The 17412-nt window shown below is 59.0% G+C and overlaps 1 protein-coding gene across 4 annotated transcripts in view; it reads left to right on the top strand.

Annotated features, from left to right (window-relative positions):
* Window positions 1–2460: 2460 nt before the first annotated feature.
* Window positions 2461–17412, top strand: part of CARMIL2 (capping protein regulator and myosin 1 linker 2) — a 24887-nt gene continuing 9935 nt past the window's right edge. For 3 of the 4 annotated variants that reach the window (XM_055818599.1, XM_055818597.1, XM_055818598.1), the window contains exons 1-24: window positions 2461–2626; window positions 3911–4002; window positions 4136–4186; window positions 4446–4505; window positions 5816–5937; window positions 6198–6295; window positions 6919–6989; window positions 7628–7701; window positions 8649–8724; window positions 8801–8889; window positions 9260–9354; window positions 9516–9949; window positions 10341–10418; window positions 10778–10854; window positions 10937–11041; window positions 11297–11366; window positions 11563–11644; window positions 13198–13294; window positions 13617–13674; window positions 14198–14370; window positions 15078–15146; window positions 15769–15862; window positions 15941–16036; window positions 16501–16629. In XM_055818599.1, the coding sequence (XP_055674574.1) occupies window positions 2587–2626; window positions 3911–4002; window positions 4136–4186; window positions 4446–4505; window positions 5816–5937; window positions 6198–6295; window positions 6919–6989; window positions 7628–7701; window positions 8649–8724; window positions 8801–8889; window positions 9260–9354; window positions 9516–9949; window positions 10341–10418; window positions 10778–10854; window positions 10937–11041; window positions 11297–11366; window positions 11563–11644; window positions 13198–13294; window positions 13617–13674; window positions 14198–14370; window positions 15078–15146; window positions 15769–15862; window positions 15941–16036; window positions 16501–16629 (2430 nt within the window). In that variant the 5' untranslated portion in view covers window positions 2461–2586. The remainder of the gene's footprint in view (window positions 2627–3910; window positions 4003–4135; window positions 4187–4445; window positions 4506–5815; window positions 5938–6197; window positions 6296–6918; window positions 6990–7627; window positions 7702–8648; window positions 8725–8800; window positions 8890–9259; window positions 9355–9515; window positions 9950–10340; window positions 10419–10777; window positions 10855–10936; window positions 11042–11296; window positions 11367–11562; window positions 11645–13197; window positions 13295–13616; window positions 13675–14197; window positions 14371–15077; window positions 15147–15768; window positions 15863–15940; window positions 16037–16500; window positions 16630–17412) is intronic. The other variant, XM_055818600.1, reaches the window with a different exon arrangement.

Raw genomic sequence — 17412 nt, 5'->3', positions numbered from 1 at the left:
TCTAACTGGTGCTGGTTGTTCCTGTTCCTCAGGGATCACTTGTAGGGCCAACCAGTCCCATCTCGGCTCCCCATTGCAAGGAACCAGCGTGAATTGGGCAGAGGCCCCCAGGGCAGCTCCCACCACAGCACAAGGTGGACAAGGAGAGGCCATGGGACACCAGTGTGACCAGCCTGGAGGAGAGAAACTGAGGAGGACCTTAGTGCTGCCTGCAAATAGCTGGTGGGTGAGTGCGGAGAAGATTGAGCCAAACCCTTTCAGGAGGTGTTGCAGCAAGAGGGCAGGAGACAATGGAGACAAACCGGAGCAGAGGAAACTCCATCTGGAATTAAGGAAAACCTTTCTGACTGTAAGTGTGGTGAAACATTGGAAAAGGTGGCCAGAGATGTTATGGGGTCTCCATCCTTGGAGATGTTCTGGTCTCAGTTGGGCATGGCCCCGAGCAGCCTAACTAGCCCAGTGCAGAGAAGAAGGTTGGACCCAGAGGTGACCACCACCCAACGCTGCTCAGGTGATGGTGGTCTCTGGTGGTAGGTGAGTCTGTAGTGGTCGTGAGCCATGGGAGAAGCTGTCAGTATGAGAGCACACAGGACGTGGTCACTGGGATGGCACCTGGGTGCCCATGTCAGCACAGCATGGGGGGTCTGGGCTGCGGGGGGCTGTGGGCAGAGGAAAGGGTGAAGTGGTGTTCTGGAGCCAGGGTAAAGAGCTCCTACTGTTACCCCCAGAGCATGGTAAGTGCTTCACCTCCCCAGGGTGATCTAGGGATGGAGAGGAGCACCAGGACACCTTCTGGGAAGGTCCCGGTACTCTAGGATGGAGCTGAAAATGCCCAGCCCATGTCCTCTGCAGGGGGAAGGCAGAAGAGGTGGGTTGCTCTGGACATCCTGACATGCCTGGGCTTGCACAGCAGCAGGGAATGCTTGGCACGTGGATGCCTTCCTCTGCCCCACGCCTGGCGCAGATGTTCTGCTGCACTGGTGCTCAGCCTGTTCCTGTATGTGGGACCCAGTGTTCTGGGCAATGAGCCTGGGATGCAGCTTGCCTGGAGCTCCTCTGTGCTTCTAAGCTTCAATAGAAGCCATCTTCTGATGGGTGCAGTGGGGCAGCTGCTCTCTCCACATCCTGAATATCCTTGTGTGACAAAGCTGGGATCTGGTGCCCTTTCAGAGTTCAGATGCCAGTAGGCTGGTCTCTTGGCATCCTGGAAAAGCCATAGATCCAGCCACGACTGTCACTGGCGGACGCTGTCGCTGTTGGGTGGCACGCAGGTGGCGCACATCCTGTGCCCTTCCTCTTCCTGGTGCTCATCTACCTCTGACGTAGCTCAGGAGGCTCGAGGAGGTGCCTTGGCAGAGGCTGGTCCTTGCCCTGAGCCACGTTCTCCCCAGCCAGCTCCCCGCTGCTGTGCTGTGGTTGGGCTCTGTGGAGACGCTGGCCCTGCAGGGAGGTGGCTCCTGCCTTCACTTTCACGGCGAAGGTGGTTTCAGAAGCGCTGTGGCCCCAGATGCGTGCAGCAACATCACACAGCCTTTCCAGGGATCACCTTCTCCTGAGTTACTCCACATCTGGGAAGACTCATCTGGCAGCCCTTGGCTGGCAGATTGCGGCTCGGGCAGCCTGGAGCTTGGGGGGTCGTGAAAAAAGGTCAGTTTAGGGGGACAAGCTGGCACTCTCTGTCCCAGCTGATGCTGGTCACGGGGACCCAGGCTGCCAGCTGCTCTGGTGGCTCCCTTGGCACCTTCTCCTGAGTCTCTGGGAGGGCCAGCTGAGCCAAGATGGAGAAATATTGAGTCCAGGGAATTCCTCCAGCACTGCACAGGGCACAGGACAGCTTTTTGCTCCATCCTGGAGCATCTCTGGCTTTTTGCCTGGCCCAGAGCCTTCCCTGAGGAGCAGAGCGGTTGATGTGCTCACTCCTGTTGCTCCAAGGAGGCCACCTGGCCTCTCTTTGCCTCTCGCCCTTGCTTGGGGGCAACAGTTTTGTCACTGGGGCATTTCTGTTCTGGAGGAGCCCTGCCTGTAGCACCAGCACCCATCCTCATTAGCTCCCCTTGCAGATGTCCAGGGCAAGGTGACAGGGCTTGACTGGCCTCCCAGCACTGGGAAGGGTAGAGCTGCCCTTTTCATGCTCACCAGCCATCTTCAGGCAGAAATAGCTCCCCACAGACCATCTCGGCAGGGCTGCAGGACAGGGAGAGGTCGTGGGCACTCAACCCTGGAAGGCTGGAGCCACGGGGAGATGATGCTGCTCCTGGCTGGGAGGCACCGGTGGGGTGCCCGGCTCACCCAGGGGAAGCTGTGGAGGAGGAGAAGGGCTGGGCAGCGATGCCCTCTCCTCCTGGCAGGGCTGGTGGGCCGTAGGCACCGTCACTTTCATTTCACTTCTCTTGCTCAGGCGGTAAATCTTGCCTGACAGGGCAGGAAGAGGCACCGAGTGCCGGGAAGGGGAGGAGGCGCCGAGGCAGCGGCGCTGCCAGTTGGTAAGCTCAGCGCTTCCTCCCAGCGCGGTGCCTTTCCCCGCGGTGCCCAGGGATGCTTCCCTGACACCTGCATCCCCAGGCAGGTGACCCCGTGGTTCCAACCATGGCTGCAGCCCCCGGAGGGATTCCCACTGAGCTGCAAGGTAAGCATCGCCCACCGCCGTGCTGCCGTGGTACCAGTGCCATACAGAAAGTGCTAGCGTGGGGCCTGCTTGGCCCTGGTTTGCCATGCCGGGGTTGCCAGAGGTGCTTTCGGGTCCCTCAGCAGCTGCAGTTCAGGGATCCAAGCAGGTTCTGGGCTACGAGGGCCACTCTTGCCCCCAGAACTCACATGCTTAAGGATGGTGCTTGGGCCAAAAGCATCCCCAGATAACAGCCTGGCTCCTCAAGGACGTGCTTCTGCACAGCTTGAGCTGCCTGGTTGGTGGGTGCAGCGTGGTGCTGCTCAGTCCCATGGGTTTGGGGTCCCCCGGCCAGCTGAGGGTCCCCAGCAGCCTCCCAGTGAGTCACAGCCCACAGCCCTGGCCTGGCTTCCCAGCAGCATGGGGGATGTGTGAAGCACTGCTGCTCCCAGCCTTCCCTCATTTGATTGAAAAAGCAAAAGGCCACAAAGGTCTTGGGGTCCTGCAGCCTCACAAGCCCCATGGGGCTTGCAGTGGGGTGGGAAGGAGCCAGGTCACTGTGCCCCTGTGGTCCCAGGTCTCAGCTCTACCAGGGTGGGTCCCTGGGGACACGTGGCTCAAGCCACTGGACCAGCAGGGCTCGGTGGTGGTATAAAAACCTGGTTGGCTTTGCGTGGCAAGGGACAGCTGTGGTTCTGGTCCGTTTCTCTGAGGGAGAGACGTGAATCGGGAGAGGTGGGGAGGTGATGCACAAGGCAGGAGGCAGCAGGCAGGAGCGATGCTTGTGCTGGTCCACAAGTGACTGGTTTGCAAACATGGGGAGGTGGGCACACACAATCATCTGTGCAGGTGATGGCCAGGAGAGTTCCCAAAAAACTGCAAAAGCAGAATACATCCTTGGCTGCACTGTGGGGAGGAAGGACTTGGGTGCTGAGCTGCTCCTCAGTGGTAAATTTGGGAATGAAGGAAGAGAAACCAGGACCCTCTTGTCACTCAGCACCAGCTCCCGGCAAGCGAGGCACATGTGCAGCATAAACGAGCAACCCCAAAGGCCTGTGCTTGGCTGAAGCTGAAGCCAATGGGAAGGTGGGTTTATCACCTGAGCAGCAAATAAGACCCAAGGCTGGTGAAGAAGCACGTGGCTTAACTGAGAGAGCAACCAGGGGCTGCCTGTCAGGTGTGGGTGGAGAGGAGTTGGTTCAGGCGGGGGCGTAGGGGAATGAGTTCCCAAGGGCAGCAGGGCATGCAGGAGAAGACCGGGGTGGCTTTAGCCACCTCACTTCACACAGACATTGGTCTTTTCAGAGAGCATCACCACCTTCCTGGGGACAAAGAAGGTTCTCCTGGTGATGAGCATCCAGCTGCAGGTGAAATCCAAGTATGATGACTATATCTTGGTACGTGCAGAGTCTGGCTGGGTTCCTGCTTTCCCAGTTTCCCCAGGCAGCCATTTCATGGCCGCAGCAGGGGACAGGGGTGGCTGCCATGTCACCACAGTCCCTTGTCATGCCAATGTCCCCCCCTGCCTAGGTGCTGACGCCCTGGCGAGCCTATGTGCTGCTGGTGATGCTGCCGGTGAGGGTAAGTGCCAGGGACCCTGTGCCAGGGTAGAGCCCTGTGGCTCCTAGGAGAGCATCGCTCAGCTGCCTGGGGCACCTGGACCACCGGGTCTGGGAAGTCCCCAGGAGCAGGATGGGGAGGAGGGTGAGTCAGGGGCTGGTGAAGGCTGGGGGCATGGCTGGGCACCACCTGGGGTATGGGGAAGGGTGGAAGCCGGGGGCACCTTTGGGTCCTGCTTCTCCATCAGCACTGGGGCTGATCCTGCTCCTCTCACGCACAGATTCACAGCACCTTCAGCTTCCTGGAGGTGAGGGAGATGACAGTGCGAGAGCCCAGCTTGGTGAGTGGCACCAACACCCGTGGCAAACCCAGCCCGGGCACCCACCACCCCACCCTGTGCCCACATCCCCCTGTAGCAAATGCTGGCCTGGAGCCCACCATGGGAGCTGGGGCTGTCCTGCGCCTCCGTTGCATGCTGAGGGCCACCAGTGATGACCTGTGAGAGTTCCACGGGCTGTCAATCCCTTTGTCACCCATAAAGAAATCCTGTTACGCCTGGGGTATCACCCTCGGGGCTGGAGGTGCAGGCAGGCACCCAGGGGTGCTGGGGCTGAGCGTGGGTGCCTGTGCCTCTTCCCCTGCAGCAGCCACAGGCAGTGCCTAGCTGTGGCACCTCCTGCTCAGCAGGGACAAGGTGACAAACGCTTGCTGGCTTACGGAGGCAAAGCCAAATTTAGCAAGAGGGTGTTTTAAACCCTGATAATCCTCTTAGAGAGGGGCATTGCGCGCAGGGCACGTGCGGCAGGTAGGAGCCGTGGAGGAGAGGGGCGGATCGGGATGCCCTGGCTTGGATGCGTGGGCTGGAGCAGCGCCGCAGTCCTCGTTAACTTCTAGCTTGGCTTTTGCTCATTAAAGCATCATCAGTGATGATGGCCCCAGCCTCTAAACAGGGATTCTGCTGCTCAGCAGGCTCTGCGTGGCTGAGCCCTGGGAGAGGAACAAAAAGGGGCTGGGCAGAGCAGGGGGTGCTGGGGTTGGGAGCCCAGGGTGGCGGGGGTGGTGAGACCCCTGGGGGGGCTGTGGGAGGCCCAGGGTTGCTGGCCGGCAGGCAGGGTGCAGGCAGCCCAGCCGCGCTGCCTGCTGCAGCCATGCCAGCAGATAATTGTCATCCCGATCCCACGCCTCAATCAGCATGTAATTAAATTAGGGAGCGTGTTGCCATGGGATTTTTCTTTTTTTTTTTTTTTTTTCCTGCTAGGAACTGAAAGCTAAAAAAGCCTTAAAACCCGATTAGAGAAATTCAGGGAGGAAACCTCTGTCCTGCAGCTGTGGCTGCTGCAGGCAGAGTCAAGGCTGTTCTCATGCCACTGCCTTGGGCTGCTTTTGCATCAGCTTAGCTTGAATTTTGGGGGAGGTTTATGCCTTATTCTGGCACGTTAGGATCTCTTTCTTGTATTTTACCCTACAATATCTATCCTATTCCTGGTGCTTGCAGCCTTCCCTGTGCTCACAGTGCTCCAGCTGGGTTTATAGGCAGCGGCTGGGTGTTTGCAGTGAGGAGCCGATGGCTGTCACCGTTGTGTCTGGGGGCTTGGGGACGCTGTGTGCTGCCAGCTCATTCAGGCATCTCCTATTCTTTGGACCATGCAGGTTGTCATAGAAACAGATGCAGCATCTTACGCCTTCCGGTTCATGTCCTTTGATGATTTGGAGCAAGTTGTCATCCATGTCACCATGTCACTTAAGAAGGTCTTTCCAGACTCATCTCCTGGGTAAGGGTCTGCTGCTCCTCAGGGATAGTTGTGTAGGCATCGGATCAACGTCTGCTCAGAAAAACCACAAATTTGGGGTGGGTTCACAATAGCACCTTTTCACAGCAGAAACTCACAGTGATGGAGGCCAGACGTGGCTCCCCGATCACATCGGGAGGGATGCTGCCGGCCACCCTATGCACAAGGGTGGTAGCTAAGCATAAAGTGATGGAGATGCTGCTCTCCTGGCTTACTGCCACACCCCTCTGGTCCTTCCCCAGGACGCTGCTCAGGAACTCCCCGCCCAACTTGTACGAGAGGATCCGGCAGATCACGGACTCGCTGGAGGAGATGCTGCAGAGCAGCCCTGGGCCCTGCGGTAAGCCCTTTTTTCCCCACACACATCTTCCCCAGGCACATTATCTCCAGGAGGGCTGGAGCACCCTGGGGACCATCACAGCCCAACACCCATTGATGTGACAGCCCCCACCCCTGCTGGCAGGGCACCCATGGTGGCTTGGGGCAGAAGGAGCCCTGCTAGGAGGGGACTGCTCTCCGCCAGCCCACGCCATCCCACGGGGCAGGAGCAGGTCTGAGGGGCCGCAGTTCCTCAGAAAGGAACAAGACAGCTGTGGGGCAAGGATGCTCAGTTCCACCTGTGAGGACACGCAGCTTCCACCCCCGTCACGTGGCATCGCTGCAGAGCCGGGGCTTTTCCCATAGCCTGGTCTGAAGTAGGATACCTCCATTATCATCACAGCAGTGCCCCTTGCCTTGTATCCATACGGATCAAGCAAAGCAAGCCGCAGCCCCCTGAGTTGCGCCATCATTTCGGCTGGCAGTAAACCCCGCAGGACACTCTGGCCCCTTTGAGGAGGGCAGGGAGAACCCTTGCCACCCCTTCTGAGCCCCTGCTGCCCCTCTCCTGCCTCCTGCCCTCCCCAAAGCTCTCCGCTCTGTTCCTGTGGCAGGCCTGCCAGCAAGGCTGCCTTCTCTTCATAGGGGGGTTTTCGGAGACCTACGCTGCTTTATGTGACTACAACGGCTTCGCCTTCCGTGAGGAGATCCAGTGGGTAAGCTGGCCTGTCCCACCAAGGAGCGGCAGCTGCCGTGTGCCACTTGGTGGGCAGGGAAGTGGGATGCTCGTGGGTGCCTCTGCTGCAGGCAGCAGCCCTGTGGGGCTGCCGGGGCTGGGACACCCCAGTGACCAGGGACATCCCAGAGCTGGGAACTGCAGTTTTGCCTGGCTTGAATACCTCCTGCTCCTTGCTGGGGTGGAATCAAAGTACAAGAGGGGATGAGATGCTGTTCCAAGACTGTCATGTAAGGAGAACCCTAGGAAATCTGGGACCTTGCTGGATGTCCCTAGCAGAGGAGAAGCTGGCTGGGACCCAGCCACAGCAGGACCAGCTGTCCCCCCCTGCCTCTGGGACTGACTCCAGCCCACCTCTCCCACACCCTCATTGTCCTCACCCTGGGGGTGTGTTGCCTTCTTCTGGCCAGTCCCTGCAGAAGTGCTGCAGGACCCACCGAGCTGTCCCACCAACGTGGGACATGTGCCCGGTCAGCCACAGCATCAGGGGAGGGGTTGGGCAAGGAGCTCCCCAGGGAGGGTCTCCAAGGGCTCAATTCCCTCCAGCAGCACTGAGCACCCGAGCCCTCCCCAAGACCAGTCACTGAGCCTGATCTATGTGTCCATCTATCCGGGCAGGATGTGGACAACATCTACCACAGCCAGGACTGCCGTGAGTTCAACCTGCTGGACTTCAGCCACCTGGAGAGCCGGTCAGTCTGCCAGCCATGCTGCCTTCAGTGCCCTCTGCTGCTTGAGCACTCGTCCTCATCCTGCCTGCTGTAGATGCAGGGATGGCCCAACACACTCCTCTGCTCGTGTTAGAAGCTTTTATTGCTTTACATGCTCCACGGATGCCACATCTGCAGGCTGATGCTCCCCCGCACCAGACACCACGAGCCCCATCCCATGGGACAACGGCCCCGGGAGGCCGGGCAGCTTCCCTGTTTGTTTTTAACACTTCACCCAGCCTGTGGGCTGCTTACAGGCGTGAGGACCAAACGTCACGGCAGCTTCTTGCAGCTCGTGGCTGTCAGGTGTTTCCCTATGCAAAGCAGCTGGTGCCACTTGCCTCCCCCAAACTTGACACTGCTCCTCCCAGCCCCCCAGACATCTGTTGTAACCCCACAGCAGTGCCGCCGGCTCAGGCTGTGCCCAGAGCTCTCCCAGTGGGGCTCAGCCGTGTCTCCATCCCAAGGAAGGTGGAGCAAGGGCTCGGCTTGGGGAAGGCAGCCACTGCGCTGGGGCATAGCAAGTCAGAGTTCTGGGCTGAGCCTTCTGGGGAACAGAGGATCTGTGTGCAGTTGGCCAAAAAGGAGACAGCTTTTGAAATGTCTTTGGACCCAGAAGTCAAAAAGAAATTTGTTCCCACTCAAGCGAAACCTGTGCTGTTCTTTACGTGAGAGCTCAGAATTAAAAAGAAAAAAAACCACCAGAGGTTTTGACAGAAGCATGCAAATATTTACATTAATTTTATTTTCCCTGAGGGAATAATCTGGGAAAGCTGAGCCCTGTGTGGGCTGCCTTAAACTCAGGGACCCCATTCCTGCTTCACTGAACACTCTTGGGGCACCCCAGGGTTGGGTGTCTTGGGGCACCCGTTTAGGACCAGGTTTGGCTCAGCCTGGCTCCTGATGCTGTCATCCTTGTCACCCTGCAGAGATGTGGCGCTGAGTGTCGCTGCGCTGTCCTTCAACCTGTGGTTCACCAAGGTCTCCTGCAAGGACTTCAGGCTGGTGAGTGCCAGTGCTGCAGCACCGGGTGCGCCGGAGGTGGCCAGGTTTCCAGAAGGGCTTTCTTCTCCCCTGCCAGAACCAAGAAATTTCGGAGCAGCTGCTCTACATGCTCAGCAAATCAGTGACGCTGGAGGAGCTGGTGCTGGAAAACAGCGGGGTGAAAGCGTAAGCAAAGTTGTTGCAGGGTGCTGGCATGGTTATGAGCAGGGTCTCAGCAGCCTGGTGGTGGTCCCCTCGTGCATGGAGAGAGGGGAGTCCATGCACCCAAGTGTCAGGGGAGTGTTGGTGCCTCGTCCCGGCCACAGCATGCTCCACTGGGAGCAGAGACCCCCTACAGCCTGCAAAACCTTGTTCAACCCAAGCATCCCACCCTTGGAGATGCTCTGCTTTCTCCTGCTGCCTCCTCAGATGGAGCCAGCTCAACTCGTTCAGCAGGCAGGAGCTGGTGGCACTTCCCTGTAAGGCTACAGGGTTGGTGGCCACATCTTCTGGACGTGGCCATACCTTGCTCAATGAGTGACCCTTCTTCCCACAGTGACTTTGCACAGAGGATGGCCCAGGCACTCAGCAACCACCCCGACTCTGTCTTGCACACTATCAACCTTGCTGGCAACCAGCTGGAAGACAGAGGTACCCAACCTCTGAGCCGGGATGAGTTTACGTCCATGAGAACTGATGTTCAACTCCAGATCCCACTGGCAGCTGTCCCCCACCAGGGACTGGAACTCGGGGTGGGATGGACACCAAGCTGCACTAGAACGGTCCCTCAGGGCTCTCTGCTCTTTCATCAGGGATCATTGCCTTCAGCCAGTACGTGAAGAAGAGTCCCAAGGGTCTGCAGAGCCTCAGCTTGGCCAGGACGACGCTCACTGCCAGAGGTACAGCCCAGCATCCCGCTCCCTGCCCAGGTGCCGCTGGGAGGCTGGGCACGGCAGCACTCGGGGCCAGGCTGGCACCAAAGGGGTGGCTGGAGGGGTTGCAGGGACACCCTGGAAAGGGCATCTTCAAGGATAGGGTGTCCTGCTGCCCCAGCTGTAGGAAAGTGTCCCTTTGTCTGCCCCATGGTTCCCTCCAGTACAGGGGACCTGCAGACATCCTCCTCTCTCCTGGGGCAGGTATAAGCACGTTATGCAGGGCTCTCACAGATAACAAAGCCATTGGCTCCTCCCTCCGGCACTTGGATCTTTCTGGAAACCCTGGCACCCTGGCTGGCGGCGACATCAGTGTGAGTGCCCAGGCTGTGATGCGGTGACACTACCTGGGCTCTGTCCCCAGTGTGGTTTGGATGGCTTCAGCCTCCTGGGGTCTGCGCCCTGCCTTGCAGCACCCAGGGACAGGGAAGTCACAGCTGCAGCACCTCCCTGCCTACCTGGGAGCAGCTGAGGGATGCACTGGGGACGTCCCCCTGCATCTCCTTGCAGGAGGGTGCGAGATGCCACCTGGAGCAAGGATTTATCCCAGGAGTGAGCAGCATGGGGCTGGGTCCTTCTGTGCAGGATTCATCCCTGTGCTCAGCAGGAGGGAGGAGGGGGGCTGGAGCTGGGATTTTTGGGTTGCAGGGTGCTGGCAGGGGGTCGGGGTCCTGTGCAAAGCCACTGAGCCCCCTCTGCTGACAGAACCTGCAGAGCCTCCTCCGCCGGTGCCGCTCACTCTGCCACCTCAGCCTGGCCGGCACGGACTGCCCTTTGGATGCTGTGAGTAACCGTGCGAGGGGTCGTGGCCAGGAGTCCCTGCCCCAGCCCCCTCCTGAAACTGTGCTGCGCTGCTGGGGGGTGCTGCCACCCATCCCACTGGCACGGGGCCGCGGGGACAGGGCGTGTGGGGCAGCGGGCAGCCAGCCCAGCGTCGTCCCGCTCTGTGCCCACTGCCGTGGGTGGGTGGGGAGCTCGGGGTTCAGCAGGAGGAAGAAGGGAACCCCAGCATGGGGCACATCCCCCCTTAGTACCCCTCATAGCTTGTCCTGTCCCATCTCCCATCCCTCCCTGAGCTGTGCAAGGGGCTGCAGCACCAGCTGAGTCCTCCTTGAACATGGCTCATGTTCCCACCCTGGCAGATCTTTGGAGCCCTGGTCCATGGGTGCCACACCAGCCTCGTTCATCTGGATCTCTCCAAAAATGTGTACTCCCACAAGTAAGGCCCCAGGACAGTGGGGAGGGGAGTGCAGCACCCAGCTGGGGGGCAAATGATGCCATGTTGTGCCCATCCTTTTCAGGAGGGTGAAAACCATCTCCCCTGACATCAAGGAGTTTTTTGGGCAGGCCTGTGCCCTCAGCCACGTCTCCCTGGCAGGTACCAAGCTGCCAGCAGATGCTGTAAGGTGAGGGGGGGGCTGTGAGTCTACCGAGAGGAATGGATTTGGGGTGAGCATGGTCTAGGGGGGGACCTCGCTCAGTGCTTTGCATGTTGAAAGGGCTGGCGGGTAGGATGGATGGAGCTGTGAGAAGCAGAGCTCTGGGAAGCATGTCTTCTCCAGCACCCCGCTCACGCTCCCTGAACTGTTGTGGGGTGCTCCATGGTGGGTGCTGGTGCTCCCGTTGCTCACATCGATGGGTGGCTTTGGTGACTTTTTCAGGGCATTGTTGCAGGGGCTGGCAGACAACAGCCACATCAGTGACCTGCACCTAGATCTTAGCAACTGCGAGGTGAGGGGCCAGCACCCATGGGTGCCGTCAGGCCAGCCAGGGGGTCCCATTGAAACAGTGGAGGAGGCTCGCTCTCTGTGCGGGGAAGGTCCATGCCCTGTCTGCCGTGGGGCTGGGGTGACATTCCTGACAGCAGGATCTTGTTCGCAGGGCTCAGTGCCTCCCCTTGAACTGATGTCTTGCTGTTTCTTCCAAGTTGAGATCAGCGGGGGCCCAAGTCATCCAGGATCTCATCCCTGATGCTAGTTCCATCAGTGACCTGGACTTGTCTGACAACGGTAGGTTGCTTTTTCCCCACCTGGGAGAAGGCCAGACACCGTGGCCTCTTTGGCAGAGGCTGGCTCAGCCTCGGCACCTGGTGAGGGTGGGGGAGCCCGCAGGGAGATGGGCAGGGTCTGTCGCCCCTGCCTGCGCTGGCTAAAGGAACACTGAACTGCACTCGCCACCTGTGAAAGTCCTGCAGCAGCTGCAGCACTGCAGGCTGTCTTGTAGGCTGGAGGCACACAGTGGTCACCACTGGATCCCTGCCTGAGAAATTACCACCTTATTAGGCTTTTATGGCTTTTTACCCCTGAAAACCACCCCCACCCCCACCCCACCTTCCCCAAGGTAGGCAGTCCTTCCAAGTGCTCTTCTCCATCTACTGATGTCCTTCCCAGTGTGCCAGACCTCTTCCATCACCTTCCAGCATTACATCCCACAGTAGGCAGCGGCGATGGCCCTTGCCTCTCCCCTTGTTCAGAGAAAGCTTCTCTGGCACAGGGTGTGGGGTGACTTCTTCATCCTCTCCAGCCTTGGGAGTTGCCAAAAATTCTCATTTCGCATCTTTTCTGGTGCAAGCCTCTTCGGCTCACTGAATTTGAGGCGGTCTCAAGTTGCTAGCTCAGGGTTTGAAGCAGTGAAAAGGTCTCCCTGGGCTGAAACTCTTCCCACCTCTCTACAAGAGTTTGCAGCTTCTGCTGCTAGACTTGTCCTTCCATGGCCTCTGAAGCCATGGACGAGCAATCCTAATTATCACAAACATCACCTCTGCCAGCTCTGAATTTCACCTAAAAGGCTCCAGACCTTAAGCAGCCTTGCTAAGATCTCCCAGCAGACCATGCAGCTCCTTGACAGCCAGATGGCTCTGGGAAAGCTGATGTGGTTTGGAGTCCTTCAAAAAACTGTTCAAGCCACCGATGCTCCAAAAGCTCATGGTCTCATCCAAAATTTTTGCCAGCCTTTGCTGAAAAATGCTTTTGGCTCTGGCTTTCCCAGCAGAGCAGCTCCACACAGGAGGGACAGTCCTGTAGGTGGGTCTCGGTGCCTCTTGGTCCTGGCTGGCGGAGCAGCTGGGTGAGCAGATCCTTGCCCACATCCCTGCCCCGTAGGAAGGATGTCACCTTTGCTTGCCAAATTTCCCTGAGGATGCTGCAGCTGTGAAGATGGGAGTGGAGGCAGCTGCAGGCAAGCTGTGAGAAGCTCTCCCACGCTGTCCGGGTGGTGGGTGGGTGATGGAGGGCACATTCCTGCAGGATGGCAGAAAGCAAGCGCCGTCTCTAGCTCCGTAAGTGCTCCCCATGGCTCAGCACAGCCTTGGCAGAGCAGGGGGCCCCAGAGCAGGTGCTCCTTCCCTGGAGTCACTCCTAGGGACCCCAGCTCTGCACAGGTCTTCGATCTTCTGGGGGGAGCCATGAAGAGCAGGAAGATGCTCAGGAGTTTCCCTGGGCATCTCTCCAGCATGCCACGCTGGCAGCTTGGTGGTTTTTCAGGTCTTCTGTGAGATACCACCTAGGTGCCACCTCTGTGGACTGCTTGGAGCACCCCTGTGAGTGTCTCCCATCTCTTGCAGGCTTTGACCCTGACATGGTGACACTGGTGCTTTCCATCGGCAGAAGCAAGTCCATTAGGCACATCTCTCTGGGGAAGAACTTCAACATCAAATCCAAGTAAGTGCAAAGCCAGAGCAGCCAGGCCAGGAGCCATGCTGGCACCATGCAACCACCTCAACCCTCTCTTGCCATTGAAAGCCTGTGGGCTGGTTGGGAATGCCTGGGATTGCCTGCCCGTCCTGCCCGCTCCTGCCCAGCAGGGAGCCTGGGACCGTGGGGGGACATCACCTGCTCCTGGCACAGTTCCTATGGGACCGCAGGCACTGCAGGGCTAGGTCACAGCCTCAGGCAAGAGAGGGAGGGAGGACAGAGCTCTGCTGGCTGCCCCATGGCCTCGGGGGATGCACGTGTGACCCCCTGCCTCTCCCCTCTCCCGCAGAGAGGGGCTGTTGGATGTCCTGCACCGCATTGTCCAGCTCACCCAGGAGGATGACTGCGTAAGTCTGGGTTGTCTTCAGACACCCCACTCATGCTTTTGGTCACCCTCCGCCACCACCGTGCCAGGGTCCCATCCAGATCCCTTCCAGCACAGGCTGGGAGCAAACTTCCCCCCCTCCCCCCACCATTCAAATCCTCCTGCTCTTATTTTCCTCCATCTGAAGCAGAAGCTCAGACAGAGAGCTGTTCCCGTTCCACTGGGAAAGCGGGAGGCTGTGTCTGGCTGAAGACATGGAGGACAGGCTTGGTGTAACCTGGCTGGAGCCCAGCTTTCCAAAAAAACCTCTTTTCTCCTCACTGCTGCCAGGCATCTGAGCTAAATCCAGGGTGTTGCTAAAGCACCCGTCGCCCTCCTGTTTCTTGGGGTTCGGCGTGACTTGGGCTCTCCTAAACCGGCACCAGGTGCCCACAGAACTGCCAGCCCAGTGGCCACTGGACAGGGATGGAGGCTGTGTCAGCAAGGGTGACACACGTCTTGACGTGTGTCCTGGCCACCTCTCCCCCTCCTTGTCCCCTTTCTAGCCTCTCCAGTCCCTGTCTGTGGCCGAATCACGCCTCAAGCTGGGAACCAACGTCCTGCTGAGTGCCCTGGGCAGTAACACCAGCCTCATTGCTCTGGACATCAGTGGCAACGCCATGGGGGACACGGGGGCCAAGATGCTAGCCAAGGCCCTGCAGATCAACACGAAGCTCAGGTAGCAGCACATTGCTCTGTGGGTGCCCTTCCCACCTCGTGCCGGGTGTCCCTGGGATGGTGGTTCTGGTTGTGGTGCTGATGCCATTGGAGGGGGCTTATCACGGCCCCTGGTGACCACAGATGTGGCCCTGGACCATTCCTGGTGCATAGTCAGATGCTGTGCCCGTGTCTTCCTCTCATGGCAGTCATCTGGCAGTGCTGGCAGGGGACGTGTGAAGAGCAAGAGAGGAGCAGCTCAGCCCTGGCACTTGCCAGCTCTTTGCCAGGCTCCTGCACAGCCCGTGGTGCTGCAGCCAGGCCCTTGCAGTCACTGCCCTCACCCATGCACTGGCATCAGTTCCTAAAATGCCATTTTTTTACCACATCATGCTCTCAAATGCAAGGCAGGGGTGTCTACAGGGGATGGGGAAGGTTCTCCCAGCCAGAGCTGTTCCTCTGGGGGACATCTGCCCTTGCCAGCAGGATGGGGCCTGGCTGTGTCCTCCCTGCCCTTCACTCCCTCCAGGCACCCACATGCTTTACAGCTCCTTGCAAAGTCCAAGTTTACATTTTGAATACTGAGATTCAGATTTTTAACCCCATTTCTAGGCTTTCTGGTACCTGGGGTCAGCCTTGGGCTCATTCCTTCTGGCACCCAGTGGGTGAGCACCAACTTTGGGGTGATGTGGGTGCAGGCAGGGCTCACTCGTGTCCTTTACTTTGCAGGACTGTGGTTTGGGACAGGAACAACACAACTGCCCACGGGCTCCTGGAGGTGGCTCAGGCTTTGGAGAGGTAAGGAGGGAGCAGCTTGGTCCTTCTGGCTTGGTACGACCATGCAAAAGAGCCTCTGGCACCAGTATGTCACCATCCCCAGGGCCTCTTGTCCCCTTGAAGCAGCAAGTGCATCACGCAGTTGCATACAGCTGGTCCACTGCTCGGCCTCTGCAGCCAGCAAAGCAACCTACCACCCGTTCGGTGGTGGCACCTTCATTACAGACCTCAGGGTCTCCCCTGGGCTCTGCATCCCAAGCTGGCACAGCCCATGTCACCCCAGGCTGTCCCCAGCGAGCACGGGCGGACCTGCTGTTGGTGGAGATGTGATGCTCTGCTGCTCCCTGCCCGTGAACGATGGGTAGAGGCTGCCCACCAGCCAAGCACACCAGCAGCTCCGGGGTTTGGCCCTGTTGCTTCTCTGCGGGGCAGAGGGAGAGCCTGGCTGGGTGGTTGCTGCCGCCCGGTCGGGGCCAGGCTCTGGCCGTCCCCACCTCCTGGGCTGGACCCTGCAGCAATGCCCAGGCTGCTGGTGGGTGGGCTCTGGGCTGGTTATGTCTGCGGGGAAGTGCATGGTGGGGATGAGCCCCGCAAGGCTGAGGGGGGTCCCGCAGCACCTGCTCACCCCTGTGCTGCCTGGCAGGAATTACACCCTCAAGTCGATGCCTTTGCCGATGAGCGATGTGGTGCAGGCATACCGCAGCAACCCTGAGAAAACGGAGGAGGCGGTGCACAAGGTGGGGGGGCCACGGGCTGGGGGGCACGGGGTTGGGTGCCACCGACACTGGCTGCTCACGGCCTCTTGCCTGCTACAGCTCCAGTCCTGCCTAATGAGGAACCAGCTGCGGCGCACGCTGCCCACGCAGACCTTCCGGCTGCAGCAGGGCATCCTCACCACCTCTTCTGAACAGGTTTGCCGGCCAAATTGCTGCGTGGGGCTGCCCTCCCCTGCCCCAAACAACCCTGGCTAGCTCCTGTAAGCTCTTGCAAGCAGCACAAAGGCCTTTCCACCTTTTCTGAGTGGAGGGCAGAGCAGTCCAGGGAGATGAGTGGGGCCAGGCAGAAAGAATGTCCCCAAGGAACCCTCCTGGTTGCACCCATGTGTTTCATGCACATGCAATGCTGGGATATCTCACTGCTAAGCTACCCCATGCAGCATGTTCCCAGTGCCCTGTGCATGCTCTCAAGCAAATCCCTGCCATGTGGCACCCCTGGTAATTAGGCAGGGATGCTCTGAGGGGCAGTATCCTGCCTGTGTGCCCCCCGCCCCATCAGGCAGGTCTGGCACATCCTTCTCCGGGAAAGTCACAGCAAGGAGGGGAACTGGCAGTGCTGCTCCGGCACCGACACATGACACAGCCTCTCTGCGCTCCAGATGGTGAATGAGATCTGCCTGAGCGTGCAGAAGCATGTCGACATCCTCAGCGCCTGCCCAGGCAGGGAGGCGGAGGCAGACATCCTCTGCGCAGAGGAGGCCATCAAGAATGCCAACCTCTCCATCAGCGTGAGTCCACCGCACCGGGAAACCCTTCAGCTTCCCTGGCTTCAGTTCGGGATCGAAGCAGGTTATCGATTAGTTAATGACATAATAACTGACAGTCAGGGAACACAAGGATCATCAATGCAACAGATGCACATCGCTGAGCACTTGCAGAACGTTAAAGAACAGCTGCAAATTTCTGAATCCCCTTCTTGAACCAGGCCCAAAATGTTCTTAATCCCCTCGCCCCAGAGGCACACCATTGTATGCACATCCTCTGGGAAGTGGGGGTTGCAAGCACACCCCCTCTTCAGCGAGGGCACCCCCTGCCCGTGCACCCCTCCTTGGGAGAGGTGGGTGCTCCAGCTCTGGGCAGATCCTGCAACCCACTGATACCCACACTGGTGAGAAACACCCCCTACATCCCCCAGGGGTCCCTCCCTGGGGCACCCACATCCCACCCTGGCTGGGTTCATCCCAGCAATGAGGATGCTCCACCAGCCCTTGACGAAGGCCAGCGTGCTGGCTGGGCAGCTCCCCACGCTGTCAGCCCTGATTTGATCCTGGTCTCACTTCCCTCTCCCCATCACACCTCTTCCTCCTCCTCCTCTACTTCTTTTCAAACCACCTCCTTTTCCTTTTTCCCAGCTCTCTTGGCAGCCCACTGGGTACTTAATCTGGTGGATATAGGATTTAATAGGACAGTGCTGATGCTGGAAAGGTGGTGAAGGAGTGGGAAAGGATCTTCCCTGATGTGGGCAGCAGCAGGGGAAGGAGGGTCAGTGGATGGTGGGGAGCAGCTGAGGG

The sequence above is a fragment of the Falco peregrinus genome, chromosome 14 (genome assembly GCF_023634155.1).
Source record: "Falco peregrinus isolate bFalPer1 chromosome 14, bFalPer1.pri, whole genome shotgun sequence".
In the NCBI taxonomy this organism is placed as follows: domain Eukaryota; kingdom Metazoa; phylum Chordata; class Aves; order Falconiformes; family Falconidae; genus Falco; species Falco peregrinus.
Note: the sequence above shows the minus strand (reverse complement) of the source record. Positions and strands in the feature narration are given on the sequence as shown.